At 40.4% G+C, this 19,830-nt stretch overlaps 1 protein-coding gene across 2 annotated transcripts in view; it reads left to right on the top strand.

The window, feature by feature from the left end:
• The first annotated feature begins 3,574 nt into the window (after positions 1–3,574).
• OLAH (oleoyl-ACP hydrolase) overlaps positions 3,575–19,830 on the top strand; it is a 30,563-nt gene continuing 14,307 nt past the window's right edge. Inside the window, exons 1-3 of one of the 2 annotated variants that reach the window (XM_066280711.1) lie at positions 3,575–3,764; positions 7,509–7,609; positions 11,410–11,540. In XM_066280711.1, coding sequence (XP_066136808.1) covers positions 7,578–7,609; positions 11,410–11,540 — 163 coding nt within the window. In that variant the 5' untranslated portion in view covers positions 3,575–3,764; positions 7,509–7,577. Of the gene's footprint in view, positions 3,765–4,115; positions 4,124–7,508; positions 7,610–11,409; positions 11,541–19,830 lie in introns of those variants that run through there. The other variant, XM_066280712.1, reaches the window with a different exon arrangement.

Below are 19,830 nucleotides of genomic sequence, written 5' to 3'. Positions count from 1 at the left end.
CCTACATTTCTATCTCTTGTGCAAAACAGCTTCCTTCATTCTGACTTCTATCAAGGAAGGTAAGTATTGAATGCATTAGCAATTTTCCTGACTGTGATATTATATATACGTAGTAGGAATATTGCTAGAAATCATTAGTTCCCTAATTTTTAAGGTTTATAAATTTAGATTTCTGGGCATAGTTAATCAAGGTAATAAGTGACTGTAAAGGTCAAATTCTTTTATGACTTCAAATCTAGGTATATAAGCATGACTGATTCTTTCTTTATAATTATTAGCATATGTATATTAACAAAGTGGTAGGGTAGGAAGAGGGGGAAGAGAGAAGGAGAAAAAGGAGGAGGAGATATAGGAAAGGAGAAAGAAAGGAGAAAGAAAGGGAGAGACACAGACACATACACACAGAGGATGGAATGTTAGAAAAAGTTCCTTGAAATGGGAGCCAGTAGCTGTTTGATGAGTCCCTGAATGGCCCCTACCTTTTAAGTCAGTTGGAAGCAGACTGACACCTATGGCCCTAAGGAGAGTATACACCTTTCATAACTCAAGCAAAGCTGCTGCTCCCAATAATCCTTAGTGTGTGAAACTGCTAGTAGAGAAAGAGGTACTGAAAATTTTATACCATCCAAGGAACCTCATTGGAAGAAAGGGCAGACTCCATTTTTTTGAAGTTCAACATTAGAACTTTTTTGATGGGCAAGAAGGGACAGCAAGGATCTATAAAAGGAAATGCAGCCCTGGCCAGTTGGCTCAGTGGTAGAGTGTCGCAGCCTGGCGTGCAGGAGTCCCGGGTTCTATTCCCGGCCAGGGCACACAGGAGAAGGGCCCGTTTGCTTCTCCACCCCTCCCCCTCTCCTTCCTCTCTGTCTCTCTCTTCCCCTCCCACAGCCAAGGCTCCATTGGAGCAAAGTTGGCCCGTGCACTGAGAATGGCTCTATGGCCTCTGCCTTAGGCAATAGAATGGCTCTGGTTGCAACAGAGGGACGCCCCAGATGGGCAGAGCATCGCCCCCTGGTGGGCGTGCCAGGTGGATCCCGGTTGGGCGCATGCGGAATTCTGTCTGACTGCCTCCCCGTTTCCAACTTCAGAAAAATACAAAAAAAAAAAAAAGAAATGTAGTGATGAGGGAAGGGCAGGCTGTACTGTGGTCTCATGGTGGTGAGGGAAGACTAGCCCATCTCATGGCGTACAGAGGTGGGAAGTACCCTGTGTGCCTGTGGTCTTGGTCCTGCAGATGTGCTCCACAGTGAATGAGTTAGCATTGCCTGCACTGGGACCCACTGTGGCTTTGGCTGAAATCACAGGGTGTCTCATAGTGTAGGGTCCGTGTTCCAAAGTGAAGCACTGACTGTTAAAAGGGTCAGTGCTAGGGTCATTCACTGAACCTCTTAGAAGTCGGAATTGAGTAGGATCCAAGAGAGAATGCAGTGGGGGTGGAAGGACCTTCTAGGAACACAGAGAAGCAAAATGAGAGGAAAAGGAAGCCACAGACCAGAGAAAGTATGGCCTGCAGTGACATTCTAAGTTCTGGGAATGGTAGAAACACCATCTCTGCTCCAGTTTTTCTCACCAGTCAAAAGTGTCTCATACTTCCTTTTTGTGGTGCAGCATGGATGGGCCCCCCCGGAGGAAGTGCAGAGGCCGAACTGAGCCTGTGGGAGAAAGGAGAACCACGGGCACATAGCCTACCATTTTCCAACTTGAAAAGTCACAAAATCAAAGGGTATTGGGACTAAACTTGCAACCCAACATCCTTTCCTTTCATTCTCCCCATTCTTGGATCTCACACCAACCCTATGAGGCATTTGAGAAAATCTAGGTCCACAGAGGGGTGTGGTTGGCCAGAGACCTCACAGTGTCTGGCATCCTAGAAGTTGGCCAGACTCCTTCTGCACTGTGGTGTCTGCCTGTAATGAGATGTCCCCTAAGGAACAACTGCATGTGAGCCTTTCTGAAGGCCCGAGTCCTAAGCCACGTTACTAACTATGTTTCGTTATGGCCACAGTCATTTCCTAGGGTGTCAAATCCCCAATGAATTATTGATGACAAGAGCAATACATTACATCCTGACCAGGAGGTGGCACAGTGGATAGAATGTCAGCCTGGGACGCAGAGGACCCAGGTTTGAAACCCCAAGGTCGCTGGCTTGTCCATGGGCTCATCTGGCTTGAGCGTGGGGCCATCAGTTTGAGCACAGGGTCATTGGTTTGAGCTGAAAGGTCACTGGCTTAAGCAAGGGTCACTTGCTTTGCTGTAGCCCCCAATTAAGACACATAGAGAAAGCAATCAATGAATAACTAAGGTGCCACAATGAAGAACTGATGCTTCTCATCTCTCTTCCTTCCTGTCTGTCTGTTCCTATCTGTCCCTCTCTTGGTCTCATTTAAAAAACAACAACAAGAAAACCCACAACATATTACTAGTTGTCAATATAACAAACTAATGCCCTGATGGCTTCTTGTACAATACATAACCTTTTTCTTCTAAGCTGTCAGTAGGTGGGGATTACTATAGTGTGGCAAAGGTATGCCTGCAAGTTCCTTGGCCCGAATTCTTCACATTTGGAGGGCATTGCGCTAAAGTGTCCTCATCACTATAAACACTGTTCTTTACTCCATATATTTGGCAATAACTTTGGCCAAGAAAGACGTCTGAGTGCTGTCCCTTGTACTGCCAAAGCAAAGTGCCCAGGGCCAGGAGGGCATCAGACCCCAGGGGGGTCATTTGCATGCACATGGGAGTTTTGAGCAACTTGAGTGCTGTTAGATTTCAGGGGAAAGAACAGCACGTCTCTGGGAGGAGGCCAGCTCTGATCATGTTTGTGATCGTGTCAGCTATCCGTAGCATGCCCACTTTGAGCTCTTGCCAAAACCATCAGCCTCTTAAGGAAAAGTAGCTCATAGAAAAGATGGAGTTTTAAAATTCTTCTATAAAGTTACGTGTTTACAGATGACTTCCAAGCCACTCACCCCGCACCTCCTATGGCGATCGTGTTTGCACCCGCGGCTGCCTTACAGAGTGGCACATGGCCACTCTTCCTCCTGCTCTCTTGGCCTCTCCCTTCAAGCCTCCTTGGCAGCTTCTATTTCTGTCCGCTGTTTAAATACTCATGATTCCCAAGGTCTGTCCTAGCCCGTTTTCTTGTCCCTCTTAACATGAAGTCCACTGACTGCCAGTGAGTCCACTGAGCACCAACATGAACAGGTCTGGGCATTTTTTCTAGGAATGAGGTCTGCAGTACATATCGATTTTTGACGGAGTCTCTGACCTATCCCCCAGTTAAGAGCCTGCTTTCTGGTCTCTTCCAGTCCATCACTTAGCTCTCATCTCCCCTTGATGAAGCCCACCCCACAATCTTCTCTCAAATACACTCTAGACCAGATCCCCATGGCCAAATATCTTCTGACAATTTCCCCTTGAAGGCCTCACAGGTACCTCAAACTGAACACAATCCAAACTAAACACTTCACCTTAAACTGAATCCAAGACAAACACATTACCTTTCCCCCCAAATTTGCTCCTCCTCTATGTTTTCTATTTCAGTGCATATGCATCCAGCTACCCAAGCCAGAAAGCTGTGAGTCAACCTGATTCCTCCCCTTCCCTCCCACCACATCTAATACATTTCCAAATCCTATCGACTCCAAGGGCTGAAGTACCTATGGAATCCAGCTCCGTCTTCCATCCCTTAGCGAAGCCGGAGAAATGATCCACAGATTTGGCTGCCTGTCGCCACAAAAACCAAACACAGGGCACAAGTGCTGGTGAGCAGGAGAGACGTTTATTCAAGGGCAGGCCACCTGAGAAGATGGTGGGGGGGGGAGGGGTAGAGGAATTCCTATCCTTAAAAACCTCTCTTAACAGCTCAAACACCTTGTCTAGATTATATAGGGGGCTGGGGAAACTTGGGAGGAGGGGAAACTACTAATGGGAGGGCAGATGTGCAGTTTCTCTTGAGAAAAGAACTTTCTTATTTTCATGGCTGGCTGGATTTCCGCGGTCCTCCTGGCCTTGTAACTGGAACGGAAGCTAGCAAGTAACTCATGAACTGGAGTTAATGTTCTTCTGAAACCACATTCTTGTGGTCATGCTGTCCTCTTGGCCTTGTCAGAGAATCAAAACTGTAAGCCTCTGTGTGGTGGGGGAAATGGGAGGGGGCTGAGGGTTCATTCTTCTTGCTCTGATGTTAATTCTTGATGTGTGTCAACCCGGTATCTGAGATCCATCACCAATGTTGACATTCTTTATTCTCCGAGAAGAACAGACTGATCAACTGTAACAAGAACTTAGCCAGAGATGAAAGCCTAGGGTTGACTATATATTTTTAATTTGTTACAAAATACATAACTTTGATTACTAGATTGGCAATCTAAATCAGAGTTACCACAAGCAGGGTTAATATTTACTAAGATTAACATGGGTGGCTTTATATAAATTCTTTTATAAACTTACTTTATTAGCATATTATTATTTTGGTATTATTCTATGGCTAGCCAAACTAATAAGAGTAATATAGCACATTCGTCCCCTGTTCCATTAGAACAAGGATGAAATGAATGAGGCCTTAAGAGGACAGACATGTGGAGCCAGACCTGTTGGGCCTGCTTCCTACTAACACATATCTTTTAGCCAGTCCCTTAATCTCTCTCTGCCTAAGCTTTTCATCTTCAAAATGCAGATACTAATAAAACACTATCATTTTTGTGCAGAGTGCTTACCTAATTGTGAAAAATAAAAGGCTGAATGCATAATAAAAGTATAAAGCAATGCCTGGCCATTAGTAAGTGTCTGATAAATATTTACTCATTTTATGATTTGACCAGGTCACCATCCTTTCTGTCCTAGCTCATTACAACAGCTTCCTAACTTTCTCTTTGTCTTTCTTGATCTTGCAGCCCAAGCCATCATTCTGAAAGGCAATTTGGGTCACTGTACCCGTCAATGGATTCTCATCACTCTTAAAGTCCAAGATCTTAAGATGAATTCATTGTTAAGATGAAGTTTAAATCTCTTGTTTATAAGGCCATTCAGACCTGTCACTTTTTCTTTCACCACCTGCTCACACATGCTCTGCCCTCCATCACACAGAAATAGTTTTTGCTTCATCTTTGACCACACATGTCTTCTCCTCTGGGTGAGGGAGCATGCTGCTCCTTCTGCCTTGTCTTCAGATTACCCATGCCCTCCTTTCTCATCGCTCTCAGCTAGCTACTTATCTTTTAGATATTGTTTCCTCTGTACCCACTGAATGACTACACATTCCTCTCTTCCAGTCTGGGTGACTTATGGTGTGCTTCTGTTCTTTTAAGGACTTGCCTTACAAATTAAAGCACATGTATTTATTAAAGGCTATATGTAATAAAACTTCTAAGGTAATAATGTAAGGATCTTATTTACTTGCTTCTGACACACATCATTTTTATCTGGTATTTTAATTCTATATATATACATTTTAAGGCCTGTGGGACATTGCTATTTTATGCAATCGTTATCCATTTACACTTGCTCAAATATTTACCAATATCTTTGTTTTTCATTCCTTCTGACATCTAAAGTCTTCCATCTGAGATCGTTTATGTTCTGCCTAAAATATTTCCTTTAAAATTTTATCCAGAGAGTGTCTTCTGGTGACGAATTTTGTTTTTACTTGTCTGGAAATGTCTTTAGTTTACCTTGTTTCTTTAAACTTGTTTTGAGAATTCTGATTTGGTACTTTCCCTTTAGCACCTGAAGATACTATACTCTCTTCTATCTTTTCACGTTTCTTTTTTTTTTTTAAGATTTTATTTATTCATTTTAGAAGGAAGACAGAGAGAGAGAGAGAAGGGGGGAGGAGCAGGAAGCATCAACTCCCATACGTGCCTTGACTAGGCAAGCCCAGGGTTTTGAACCAGCAACCTCAGCGTTCCAGGTCGGTGCTTTATCCACTGTGCCACCACAGGTCAGGCTCTTTTCACGTTTCTGTCCATCTAATTGCTGTTCCTTCCAAGATGATAGTCCGTCTCCACTTCCTCACTGCCTAGCTGCTTTTAATATTTTTTCTTTGTCTTTATTTCTTTTTCTATTTTTTAGTTTTATTATAATGGTATCTATATGTAGACTTCTTTCTTTTTAAACTATTCTTGTTATTCACTGTGTGTCTTTTATTTTTGGACTGAAATCATGCTTCAGTTCTGGAAAAAGCTAAGCCATTGCCTCTTGAAAAGTGCCCCTCATCAATTCCCTCTCTTCTCTCTTCTGGGACTCCTATCAAATAGCTGCATCTAGTGGTTTTCTCGTGAGGAGAGAATCAATGTTATTTTCACCCAAAGATACCTCTAATGTTGAGAAATGACAAGGACCTTGATTATGGGCCCTTAGGGAATGTCTTAAATAAATTTGAACACTGGCTCACATTTTAATTCTCCCCAGCATAACTGATCACAAGATGTGCCAGACCAAAAATGAACTAGCATTAGAAAGACGGGTTTCACAGGTTTGATCTATCTCAGTTGGTAGGAGTGGGAAAAATTTAGCCTAATTTTATGGAAGCTTTGTAGCTTACTAATAGCCTTCAGTTGTCAACACTGAAAATGTATATATATCGCCATTGGCTGTCTATTTTCCTTGATAGACATAGACATCTTTTTCTATGTTTTATATCATTGTCAAAGGAGGAAGTACTTCCACACAAAGTTAGTGAAATCCTAATGAGTTAGGCATTATTACTAAAAGAAGGTTCTGCAAGACAGATTCCCTCTTCTCTGTGAACCTCTATGTAGGCGAGTCTTTCCGGCAGTGCAAGGGCTCTGCACTGCCCTCTACGAACTGTAGTAGGTTGAGGGATTGGCCTGGGCTCCCAGGAACAGTTCTGAGCTTCACAGCTGAGTGCTGAGGAGACTGATCACTTCTCGGGGTTCAAGGAGCTTTTAGGGTGTAAAGAGATAAAAAACCTTCGCAAATGGCAGAACTTTAGATAATTATTTTTCTTCTCTTTTCTAATTATTTGTAGCTATAAAATTGGAAGTCTGGTACAATAGTGAAGCCTTTCTTGGACTTCCTAGCTCTTCCTTAAGATTTAAAAGACAATATAAATATTTAGGAAGCCAGAACACTCATATTTTATCAAGTGAACTTGACTTAAAGGAACTGCCGAGCTAAAGCCAGCCCAACAGTTATATTTTAAAAACAAACATCTCCCTCCTATCCTAATTTTCTAGCAAGTATTAAGTGTTTTCTGCTTGACATGCCTGCAGGGTTGTTTTGTTGCTAGAGTTTAGAAATGTTGCCCCTTTTCTTTCTGTATGTCAGCTGGAGGTTCAGTTAATGGAAGCCCTTACTGGTAATTGAGTATAAACTGAGGCAGGAGACTCCTCGTGCTTGAATTACGTCATTTATGTTGCTTCTAACCCACTTCTTTTTCTTCTTGTGTAAATAGGAATTGGAGCAGTAAGTACAGTCAACAGATTTAACAAGAAATCTGGTCATTCTTCAGTGTGTACAAGACTAATCAAAGGTTTTACTCCTAGAGTGGTTCCGGAGTTGGCATTGGCCAACAAGTTGCCAGGACCAGCGATTTTGCACTATCTCCTCACAACATGGAAAAAAGAGACAAAGCTGGGACAGCCAGGTATGTCACTCTCGGTGCAGCCTGGTCCCTCCCTCACCCAGGTGCTCCGACACTGCCTTTGTAAGGTCACCGTGTTAGACTGAAAGGAGCTTCACACAGAAACCTCATTGGGTGTCCATTGCTCCTGGCGTAAGGTATTGTAATGTCACTAATTACTCACTTTTGTAAAAATGGTATTAAATTGATAATAATTGTGAAGTGAACTTATAAATCCACAACTTGGGTGACACACTCGTGAGGATGAGGAGAGGTTAAGGTGAGGTTCAGCTTACACACCGAAGTGGAGAAGAGGTTCCTGTCCCTGAATGTCTACTTCAAAGCTTTCCAGATACGTTCCCCACTTCCTTCCGCTTAGTGGTCTACTTATATATTGATGCTGAAAATATGGGGAAAGGGTTAAATAGAGAAGTCACTTTAAGGGTTAACAAATTTGTGTTCTAATTCCTAATTTGTCACGAACCAGCTGGATAATGTTGAGAAAGTGCTTTATGTCTCTGAGTCTAAATTTTTTCAACTGTCTGTAAGTTATAATAAGGTAACATTTACTTTTTCTTTGCATGGACCTAAAACTATACTAAGCATTTTTGATACATTTAATCCAAATGTAAGGAAGACACTATTATTATCCTCACTGTACAGATGAGGACATTGAGACTTGAAAGCACTCAAGTCATTTGCCTAATGGCACATTGACAGGGGTGTAATCAGGATCTGAGCCCAGGTGTCTTTGTTTCGTCTTTTTCACTAGGCTGTAATAGTGTATTATTTGATTTCTCTGATCACTTTCAACTCTAAAGTTCTCGAATTCTACTATTTACCCTAAAAATAAAGATAAGAAAAAGAAATGCCAAAGTCAGGTAGAAGGCGAGAGGACTGGCTGCCCTAGGCATGGCAACTTTTATTGGTCTTTGATTTTCTCACTGGAGAGAAGACATTGATGAATAGAAAGAAAGAGAAGAACCTAAGAATGAGAGCAATTCTGAGCCCTGGCTGAACTCTCAGTGGTCAAATATCGACCCAGTGTATGGATGTCCCAGGTTTGATTCCGGTCAAGGCACACAGGAGAAACGACCATCTGCTTCTCCATCCTTCCCCCTTCTCTCTCTCTTCTCCTCTTGCATCCAGGACTCGATTGGTTCGAGTGCATTGGTTCCAGGGCATCAAGGGCACTGAGGATGGTTCCATAGAGCCTCCACCTCAGGTGCTAAAAATATCTAGGTTGTGAGCATGGCCCCAGATGGGCAGAGCATTGGCCCCAGACAGGGGTTGCTGGGTGGATCCCAGTTGGGGCGCGTGCAGGAGTCTGTCTCTCTATCTCCCCTCCTCTCACTTGGAAAAGAAGAAAAAGAAAATGAGAGCAGTTCGGCTAACTGCTCAGGCTCAGCAGCAATGGACATTCCCCTTCCAGCCTCTACCTTTGCATGAGACCTTGGCCATGGGTACAGTGTGCACTGCAAGTGTCCCACTGCTATGGGTTCTGATGATCCACTGAGACTGACACCACTCTGAACAAGTGAAAGGCAGCTCCTAAGTCCATCCCCAACCCAAAGTAATAATCAAAAGTTCTACACTTAATTTTCTGTTCATAACTTTGGGTACTTTTTCTTAAGAACTTCTCTACTCTTGTAAATTATATGGGCTTTGAGTACTGCAAAACCTGTACACATTTTTGTTCTAACAAATTTTTGGATTGTTAGACTGAAAATAGTTAAAATAGATTGAAGTAGGCCTTCTTACTTTAAAAACATGAATTATTGAAGAAATGTTGAATTCAAGTAATTATTTCAGATTTTTCAGTAGCCAAAAAGAAAAGAAAAGAAAAAATTGAGGTTCAGAAAACTCTTCCATTTGCTATGTAGTTTTTGCCAAACTGTGGTAACCTCTACTGAAGGTTTTTATTTTTTTGCTCCTAGAAAAGTGACTCTAGCATTTTTCAAGAAAATGGTAGAGAAATTCTCATTTAGGGCTGATTAATGAGTTTATTGAAAATAGGGTTGGTCAGTATAACGATGTTAACTAGTGTCACCCCAGTAGATTCAGTTTAAATGAAAGAAAATAGTGTTGGTTGGTGGGAATGTAGCTTCAAGTACAAATGTTCTTCTTAAAAAAAATTTTTAATTAGTCTTTTTTGCTTTTAACTTTAAATTAGCAATTAAGTGCCCAAATAAGAAGCAAGGAGTTTTTCTTCAAAAAAAATGATCATTTCCCCACAAAAATTTTAACTTGTGCTTACATTTGTGTAGTCTGTCATTATTATTAGTGTTCTTCCAATTATTTTATTGTAAAAAATCAAGTTCTCTTTAGAGAAAACATGTTAACCTGAAAAGATATCACTCAGTGTTAGTTTTGAATGCTTGTAGAGATCATTTAACAAATTGATACTTTTTTTTTTCCACTGGAAGTAGAGGAGATAGACAGACTCCTGCATGTGCCCTGACCAGGATCCACCTGGCAACCCCCATCTGGGGCCAATGCTCAAGTCAACCAAGCTATCCTCAGTGCTGGGGCTGACACTTGAACCAATTGAGCCACTGACTGTGAGAGAGAAGGGAGAGAGGAAGGGAAGAGAAACAGATGGTCACTTCTTCTGTGTACCTTGACCAGGAATTGAACCTGGGACATCCATACACTGGGCTGACACTATCCACTGAGCCAGGCAGCCAGGACCAAACTGGTACTTCTTTTAGAAAAGAGAGGTAAAACAGATTTCATCATAATACTACAGTTGATAGCCTCACATTTGGAAAGATTATATATTTTTGTAAACAATTTCATTATCAATTTGGAAACTTTATCAGAAGTGTTTAAATCATGGATAACACAAATATATACATGTAGGTTTAATTTTTAAAAGCAAAATATATCCTAATAATAGGTGAGTGAATACGTATATCTTGGGGTAAAATTTTCTGTGACAACATTATATGAAGATGCAAAAAGTTGTATTTTATCGGACACTCCAAAGGAAGTGAAAATTATGTGTTCTGAAAAACTTGCAGATGACTTGTAAAGTGGTTCTGGTGGTCAGGAAGACATAGGGATCAAAGCCACCCATAAACTGTTTAGCTAAAGCTATTCCCTAAATTGTGAAAAAGGCAATTTCTTTTCTTTTCTTTTTTATTCAATGAGAGTAGGGGAGGCAGACCCCCACATGCGCCCCAACTGAGATCACCCGGAAAGCCCACTAGGGGGTGATCTGTCCATCTGGGGCATTGCTCAGAAACCAAGCCCTTCTTAGCTCCTGAGGCGGAGGCCATGGAGCCATCCTCAGTGCCCAGGGCCAACCTGGCTCCAGTCAAGCCATGGCTGCAGGAGGGGAAGAGAGAGAAAGAGAAAGAGAGAGAGAGAGAGAGAGAGAGAGAGAGAGAGAGAGAAACGAGAGGGGGAGAGGTGGAGAAATAGATGGGCGCTTCTCCTGTGTGCCCAGACCAGGAATCAAACCTGGGACATCCACATGCCCGGCCAATGCTCTACCACTGAGCCAAACTGCCAGGGTGAAAAAGGCAATTTCTGAATTAACATTTTATCACTTAAAATGTACATATTAAATGTATTTACTAAATGGCATGTAGAAACACCTATATCCCTAAAAGTTTGCATATTTAAATTGTCAAAAACAAACCATGAAGCCCTTTTGGGGGGGCTTTCTTATTGGGAAAATAGGCAATCACTTTATAGTCGAACATATATTTTTTATAACTAATAAGGATTTCCGTTAAAACACACCTACATGTACTTCAGTTTGAACAAAGTAATTGATATGTATATGTAATGCTAAATACATTTTTTCTTTTCTTCAGGAATGAAAAAGTTCTGAACTGTTTATACCAAAAGCCTAATGCAATTTTTAGGCTGATTTGCTTTCCCTGGGCTGGAGGTGGCTCCACTTATTTTGCCAAATGGGGTGAAACGATGTGTGACTTTCTGGAAGGTATGTTAACTTTTACCACCATGTAGACAATTTATAAGGTCAGATGATACATACACATGAGAATTTGAAGCATGGTAAAGATTTTCTATATTGGGAAGTAAATAAAAATAGTCATTCAAGATTGCTTTCAAATAACGTGATTTTTATATTTCCAAAGTAAGAATTTCTGTTACCTTTATTTTGTTATTATTATTAAAGCTAGAAGGACTTTTTGGAAAATGACATGTTAACCCTGCAGTTGATTTAATGTAATTATTGATATAGCTAAATTAAATCTTACAATTATTTTCAATTTGTCCTGTCTGTGATTGGTCCCATTTTCTGTTTTCTCCTTTTCTCTTGAATGAATGTAGTATTAAAAAACATTTTCTGTGTAGCTCCTCTATTGCCTTATTAGCTATGTTTCTCTTTTATTGTTTTAGTGGTTGCTCTAGAATTTGCAATATACATTTTTCACTCATCACTGTTTATCTTCAAATAATATTATTCTTCGTTAACCGTATTCCTAAGCATTTTCTTGTTTTTGGTGCTATTGTAAATGGGATTGTTTTCTTAATATCTCTTTTGGATGTACATTGTTAGTCTACAAAAATGGAACTGATTTCTGTATATTAAGTTTGTATCCTGCAACTTTATTGAATTTGTTTATTAGTTTTAGCTTTGCTGGCATCTTAAGGATTTTCTCCATATAAAATCATGTCAACTGCAAACAGAGACTGTTTTACATCTTTCTGATTTCAATGACTTTTTATTTACATTTATTTATTTATTTATTTATTTATTTATTTATCTATCTGAAGTGAGAAGCAGGGAGGTAGAGAGACAGACTCCTGCATGTACCGACTGGGTTCCAGCCTTTTATTTCTTTATCCTGCTTGATTGCTCTGGCTAGGGCTCCAGTACTATGTTGACTAGAAGTGAAAGTGATCTTAGAGAAAAAGTTTTCAGCTTTTCACCATTGAGTATGATGTTAGCTATGGCTTTGTCATATAAGACCTTTATTATACTGAAGTACATTCCTTCTAGGTGTACCTAATTTGTTGAGAGTCTTTATCATGAAAGGAAGTCACATGCTTTTTATTTATCTATTGAGATGATCATAAGATTTTTACCCTTCATTCTGTTAATGTGACATATGAAATTTACTGACTTGTGTATGTGGAGCCATCATTGTACCCTAGGAATAAATATCCCTTGGTCTGGTGCATGATCCTGTTTTTTGTTTGTTTGTTTGTTTGTTTGTTTTATTTTGTGACAGAGACAGAGAGAGGGACAGATAGGGACAGACAGACAGGAAGGAAAATAGATGAGAAGCATCAATTTTTCGTTGCGGCTCCTTAGTCTCCTTAGGTGTTCATTGATTGCTTTCTCATATGTGCCTTGACCAGGGGCTACAGCAAAGTGAGTGACCCCTTGCTCAAGCCAGCAACCTTGGGCTCAAGCCAGCGACCCTGGGGTCATGTCTATGATTTCACGATCAAGCCAGTGACCCCTTGCTCAAGCTGGTGAACCCACGCTCAAGCTGGATGCACTCAAGACAGCGACCTTGGGTTTTTGAACCTGGGTTCTCCGCATCCCAGTCCAATGCTCTATCCACTGTGCCACCACCTGGTCAGGCCGGTGTATGATCCTTTTAATTCAGTGTTCTATTTTACGTAACATTTAAGAACCTTAAAACCACATCCTTCCATTTTCCCTCCTGTCCTTTTGCTATTATTGTCATACACTTCACTTCTCTGGTAATTTTTTTTAAATAGTCATATTTTAAAATGATTAAATAAGGGAAACATCTTTTATATTTGCCCACATTTCTATAATTTTTTTCACTTTCTTCATTTAGTCTAAGTTTCTATCTGAAATCATTTTCCTTCAGCCTGAAGGAAACATTTTTGTAGTGCATGATAACAAATTTTCTCAAGAGACTGAAATTTTCTCTATTTTTGCCTTCACTTTTGAAAGTTATATAATCTGAATATACAATTCTAGGTTGGCATATTCTTTCCTTCATCATTCTAAAGATGACATAACATTGTTTTCTGACCTGTCTTGTTTTCTATGAGAAGTCAGCAATGTTTATTATCTTTATAGGCAATTGTCTTCTGTCCACTAGCTGATTTTAAGACTGTCTCTGTATTACTTTTTTAAAAACATAATATACTTGGTTGAGTATTTTTGGGATATGTGGATTTACAATTGTTATTAAATTTGGAAATTTTTTCCAGCCATTTTATCTTTGAAAATGTCTTTTTTACATCTCCCCTTTCTCAGTTTCTTGTATTCTGATTAAACATATGTTATACTGCTTGATTTGGTCCAACAGCACCCGGTAACTCTATGCCTTGAGGGAGAAAGCACTATACTTCTGGTATCTATGAGATCATGGCCTCTTAAATTTTAGCTTCTTTTACAACACTCTATTCTAATTTTCGTCTCTCTAGCCCTGTGAGAACGCAAAAAGTCTGCTGGTTTCTTGGTCTCTTAGAAGAAGCTCTCAGCCTGGAGTCTAGAGTTTTTGATCTGCGCCAAATAACTGATACATCCCCACAGTGAAAAGGAGGCTGGAAGTATCTCAGTTCACTCTCTAGAATTCTCTTCTCTCCAGGCAAGTCCTGGTTGCCTCAGTAGCATATGGATGCTTTCAAACAGACCGTGTGTGTGTGTGTGTGTGTGTGTGTGTGTGTGTGTGTGTGTGTGTGTGTGTGTGTTTTATTCAGCTTTCTAGTTTTTCAATGAGAGTTTTGGTCTGCTGTGAGCTACTTCTGAACAATCAAAAGTGAAAATCTGGTTATACAGAGTAGTATAACAAGCCACAGTGTACCAACTACTTGCCTTTCAATATTACAATCCAATAAATTTGCTTCAAAGTTTTTTGCTCCTGATTAAATATGATCTCTCTTATTTTTTTAGAGAAAGAGAGAGAGTGTGTGAGGAAGAGAGAGGAACAGACAGGCTGGAAGGGAGAAAGATGAGAAGCATCAGTTCTTCACTGTGGCATCTTAGTTGTTCATTGATTGCTTTCTCATATGTGCCTTGACCAGGGAGGTTCCAGCCGAACCAGTGACCCCCTGCTCAAGCCGGTGACCTTGGGCTCAAGCCAGCGACATCAGAGTTTCAAACCGAGGTCCTCTGTGTCCCAGTCTGATGCTCTATTCACTGCACCACCGCCTGGTCAGGCTATTGTTAACCTCTTACATTACTATTTCACATCTGTCACAACTAAGGAACCAACATTGGCAAAGTACTAATAGCTGAACTCCACAGTTGATTCAGATTTCACTATTTCCCTAATGTTCTTTTTCTGTTCCGTTTAGAGTGCCACATTATTTAGTCACCCTATCTCTTTCACCTTTAACATGTGGTGATTTCTCAGACTTTCCTATTTTCGATGCCTTAACAATTTTGAGTACTACAGGTCAAGTATTTTTGTATAATGTCTCTCCATTTATATTTTTCTGATGTTTTTCTCATGGTTAGACAGAAATGATGGGTTTTGGGGAAGGAAGACCACAGAGGTGAAATCTTATCCTCATGACATTATGTCAGGGATATGTACTATTAACCTGACTTACCACAAATGAAAAACAGCTTCACCATCTGGCTGAACTCACGTACGCAGGTTTCTCCACTGTTAGGTTACTTTCTCCCTGCCTCCATATTTTGAGTTTGGAAGCAAGTCACTCCTTATCCTGAGGAGGGAGTAGCCACATAAATTATTTGGAGTTCTGTTTCAGATATTTATCAGAAAAAAAAAATAATGCAAAATTCTTATGTATTCTTTCTGCTCCCATTCCTTTCTTTTCAGTTAGATGATTTGTATAATACAAGGCATTTCTTCGTTTGCATTTTGAGATTAAATAGAATGACAACACAAATGGGAAGTGACTTCTTTGCCTATTATACCACTGTAACTTGTCCAAAGTCGCAATTACTAGCTCTTAGAAGCTAGAAAGTCTTGTAAAATTACGTATTGATCATTAGTCTTAATAATTATAGTTTTCTCAATTGTAAAGTGATATGTTTGGACTGAGTTCATTTCCTAAACTTCTTCCAGTTCTAATATTCTCCACTTTTCAGGAGCCAACAGCCCTCCTGCTCTAGAAATTTCATCTAGAGCACCGGTTCTCAACCTGTGGGTCGCGACCCCGGCAGGGGTCGAACGACCAAAACACAGGGGACGCCTAAAGCCATCGGAAATACATATTTTATTTAAAAAATGTATTGTATAATAAATATGTAAAATGTATTGTATAATAAATATATATTTTCCAATGGCTTTAGGCAACCCCTGTGTTTTGGTCGTTCGACCCCTGCTGAGGTCGCGACCCACAGGTTGAGAACCGGTGCTCTAGAGGGATAGTCCCCGAAGTATGTTAGCATGCATGAACAGGGCTCTTGACTACAGTATAGTTTTTAGTGACAAAAAAAATAAACCATAACCACCCTCCCAAAGCCCTGAAAAAACATCAACATCTGTGAATAGAAAATTAATTAAGGTATAGAACATAGCTACAACTGATAGGGCGCCATCAGTTTGTATATCTTCACTTAAAAAGAATGAGTCAAGGCCCTGGCCGGTTGGCTCAGCGGTAGAGCGTCGGCCTAGCGTGCTGAGGACCCGGGTTCGATTCCCGGCCAGGGCACATAGGAGAAGCGCCCATTTGCTTCTCCACCCCTCCACCGCGCTTTCCTCTCTGTCTCTCTCTTCCCCTCCCGCAACCAAGGCTCCATTGGAGCAAAGATGGCCCGGGCGCTGGGCATGGCTCTGTGGCCTCTGCCTCAGGCGCTAGAGTGGCTCTGGTCGCAATATGGCGACGCCCAGGATGGGCAGAGCATCCCCCCCTGGGGGGCAGAGCACCGCCCCTGGTGGGCGTGCCGGGTGGATCCCAGTCGGGCGCATGCGGGAGTCTGTCTGACTGTCTCTCCCTGTTTCCAGCTTCAGAAAAATGAAAAAAAAAAAAAAAAAAAAGAATGAGTCAAGTCTGCATGTGTAGATATGAAAAAGTTCTGTTACATAATTGAGAGAGAAAAACTAGTTGTAGGACTGTGTCATGGTATGCTCCCATCTGTGTAAATCCCTAAAGACACACACACACATACAGATCAGTACAATTGAAGAATACACAAAGAAAAGTATAGGAGGTACAGGAAGACAGGGCGGAACACACAAAACCGGTAACAGTGGTTTCCTTTGAGGTGATAAAGTAGGATAGAGGAAGTAGAAATATTTTTGTCTTCTATTTAATGCATTTTTATATTTGTGGGCTTTTTTTTTTTTGTTTTCACATGATTGCTTTACTTGGAAATAGAAACATTATTTCCTATATACTTCCACTCCAAATAGGTAAGGAAAGGAAGATTTTTCTCCAGGTTTCAGCACTAGGCAGAACTGTTTGAAGGTATTTTGTGAAATGTGACCCACTTTGTAAACGGGAACGGTTATTGTTGTTTGCACAGCAGAGCCTGGCCTCAGTCAGAGCCTGCGCACACATGCAGTCAGTCACACAGTCACTCTGCGGCTGACTTCTCCCACCGTCATCTTTCCCACCGGCTTCGTTCATCAGGAAAGTTGTTCTCCAGTTCCTCATGGGGGGAGGTTTCAGTGTTTTGATATTTAGGTGTAATTGTTCTAGTTTTTTTCAGAATAAGAACTGGAACACTTCCCTTCTTTTTCTAAGCTCTGGAGAGTGTAAGTAGCTTTGATATTGTGTCCTGTGAACATTTAGAAGAATATCCTTACACAATCATCTAGGCCAAGTGCTCTTTTTGCATGAATACATCAACTCCTTTCATTTTTCTATGAAAATGATGTTTAAATTTTCTATTTTTACTGGGGTCAATTTTAGTAAATTGTATTTTTAATACACAAATTACATGTGAATTTCCAAATTTGTTGCATTTATTTGGAGTATTGTCTCCTTTAATTTTCAAGTTTCCTTTGAGTTTAAGGGTTATTTCCTCTTGTTTTGTGTATCTTCACTTTTTTCTTAATTAAATTGTTATAGCCTGACCAGGCAGTGGCGCAGTGGATAGAGTGTCGGGCTGGGATGCGAGGACCCAGGTTCAAGACCCCGAGGTTGCCAGCTTGAGCACGGGCTCATCTGGTTTGAGCAAAAGCTCACCAGCTTGGACCCAAGGTCACTGGCTCAAGCAAGGGGTTACTCAGTCTGCTGAAGGCCCATGGTCAAGGCACATATGAGAAAGCAATCAATGAACAACTAAGGTGTCGCAATGAAAAACTGATGATTGATGCTTCTCATCTCTCTCTGTTCCTGTCTGTCTGTCCCTGTCTATCCTTCTCTCTAACTCTCTCTCTATCTCTGTTTAAAAAAATTGTTATAGTGATTTGCTTATTTTGTTGATCTTTTATCATAGACCTGCAATTTTTTTTAGTTCTACTATTTTTCTGCTTTGTACTACACTAATTTTTAAAATTATTTCCTCCATTCTACTTTTCCCCATTTAATTTATTATTTGTCTATATTTGTGAATGAGATATTAAATTCACTTATTTTCCTTTTTTCATTTTTGGCATAACTGGGTAAGACTATGAATTTATCTCTGATCATGGCTTTTACTGTATCTCATGGATTTTGACATAGAATAAATATTTTAAATAATTTTTAAATTTTAAATAAATTCATTTTGTATTTCTCTTTTCACCTAAGACTTAACAGAGAATTTTTTAAAAATTAGGTATAGGGGCCTTGGCCGGTGGCTCAGTGGATAGAGCATCAGCCTGGTGTGTGGACGTCCCAGGTTTGATCCCTGGTCAGGCAACACAGGACAAACAACCATCTGTTTCTCTCCCCCCACCCTCTCCTCCTTCTCTCCCTCTTCTCCTCCCATAGCCAGTGGCTTGATTGGTTCCAGAGTGAGCCCTGGGTGCTAAGGATAGCTCTGTTGGTCCGAACCTTGGCCTCAAGTGTTAAAAATAGCTCAGTACTCTGAGCAGATCCCCAAGATGGGGTTGCCTGGTGGATCCTAGTCGGGCACGTGCAGGAGTCTGTCTCACCATCTCCCCTCCCCTCACCTAAACAAAAAAAAATTAGTTACAGGAACTTTTAAAAGTGTATTGTTCATATTCATGATTTTTAGTTTTATTGCTTTGTTTTCAGAGACCAGTATTTGTTTTATACTTCCTCTGTGGAACTGATAGGGATTTTTCTTTGTGCTCTTAAGATATGATCAACTTTCACGAGTGTTCCATGACTGCAAAAAGGAAAAGTGCATTCTCTATTTCAGAAGGCAAAGTTCAATATATGTCCATAGGACATACTTCATTGATTATGTTTACTTTTTCTGTCTACTTGAACTGTCAGTAATGGTATGTGAATTCTCCTCTTAATAATATATATATATTAGACAATTAATTTTAACAGGGTGACATTGATCAATTAGAGCACATAGATTTAGAGAAAACATCTCCAGATCATTTTGACATTTGATTATGTTGTATACCCATCACCCAAAGTCAAATTGTCTTCTGTCACCTCTTAATTGATTTCTTTTATGCCCCTCCCTTCCCCCACCCCCTCTCTCTCCTCCCTTCCCCTCCCCCTGGTAACCACTGCACTCTTGTCCATGTCCATAAGTCTCAATTTTGTGTCCCATCTATGTATGGAATCATATAGTTCTTAGTTTTTTCTGATTTACTTATTTCACTCAGTATAATGTTATCAAGGTCCATCCATGTTGTCCTATGTCATCATTTCTTATGTGTGAGTAGTATTCCATAGTATATATGTACCACATCTTCTTTATCCAGTCATCTATTAAAGGGCTTTTTGGTTGTTTCCATGTCTTGACCACTGTGAACAATGCTGCGATCGGTGAACATGGGGCCGCATGTGTTTTTGAACCTAAGTCACCCAGCCTCTCCAGGGCAGGGGAAGGAGATGTGGTTGGAAAGATTGGGTGATTATGTACCAATATTTCTGAGTTTTGGAGGTATATACCCAGTAGAGGGATTGCTAGGTCATATGGTAGATCTAGTCTTAATTTTTTGAGGAACCACCATACTTTCTTCCATAATGGTTGTACTCTCTTAATAATATTTTAACTTGACTATTGGTCAGTTTTCACAAGCATGTGATAGGTTCTTTTCATACATAGCTTCATGTTTTATTTCAGGGAAATATGCATAAATTATATTTTCAAATAGTTCTTTTTGAGTGTTTTATTTTATTTAGATTTCTTAAGAATCTCCATTTATTCTTACGTTGGAACTTTTCTGCCTTTTGTGATTATTACTTTCTTTTGGTATTTTTCCCTCTTTCATTGTTCTCCTTTT

The sequence above is a fragment of the Saccopteryx bilineata genome, chromosome 5 (genome assembly GCF_036850765.1).
Source record: "Saccopteryx bilineata isolate mSacBil1 chromosome 5, mSacBil1_pri_phased_curated, whole genome shotgun sequence".
Taxonomy (NCBI): domain Eukaryota; kingdom Metazoa; phylum Chordata; class Mammalia; order Chiroptera; family Emballonuridae; genus Saccopteryx; species Saccopteryx bilineata.
The sequence above is the reverse complement of the archived record's forward strand: the minus strand, read 5'-3'. Positions and strand labels throughout refer to the sequence as shown.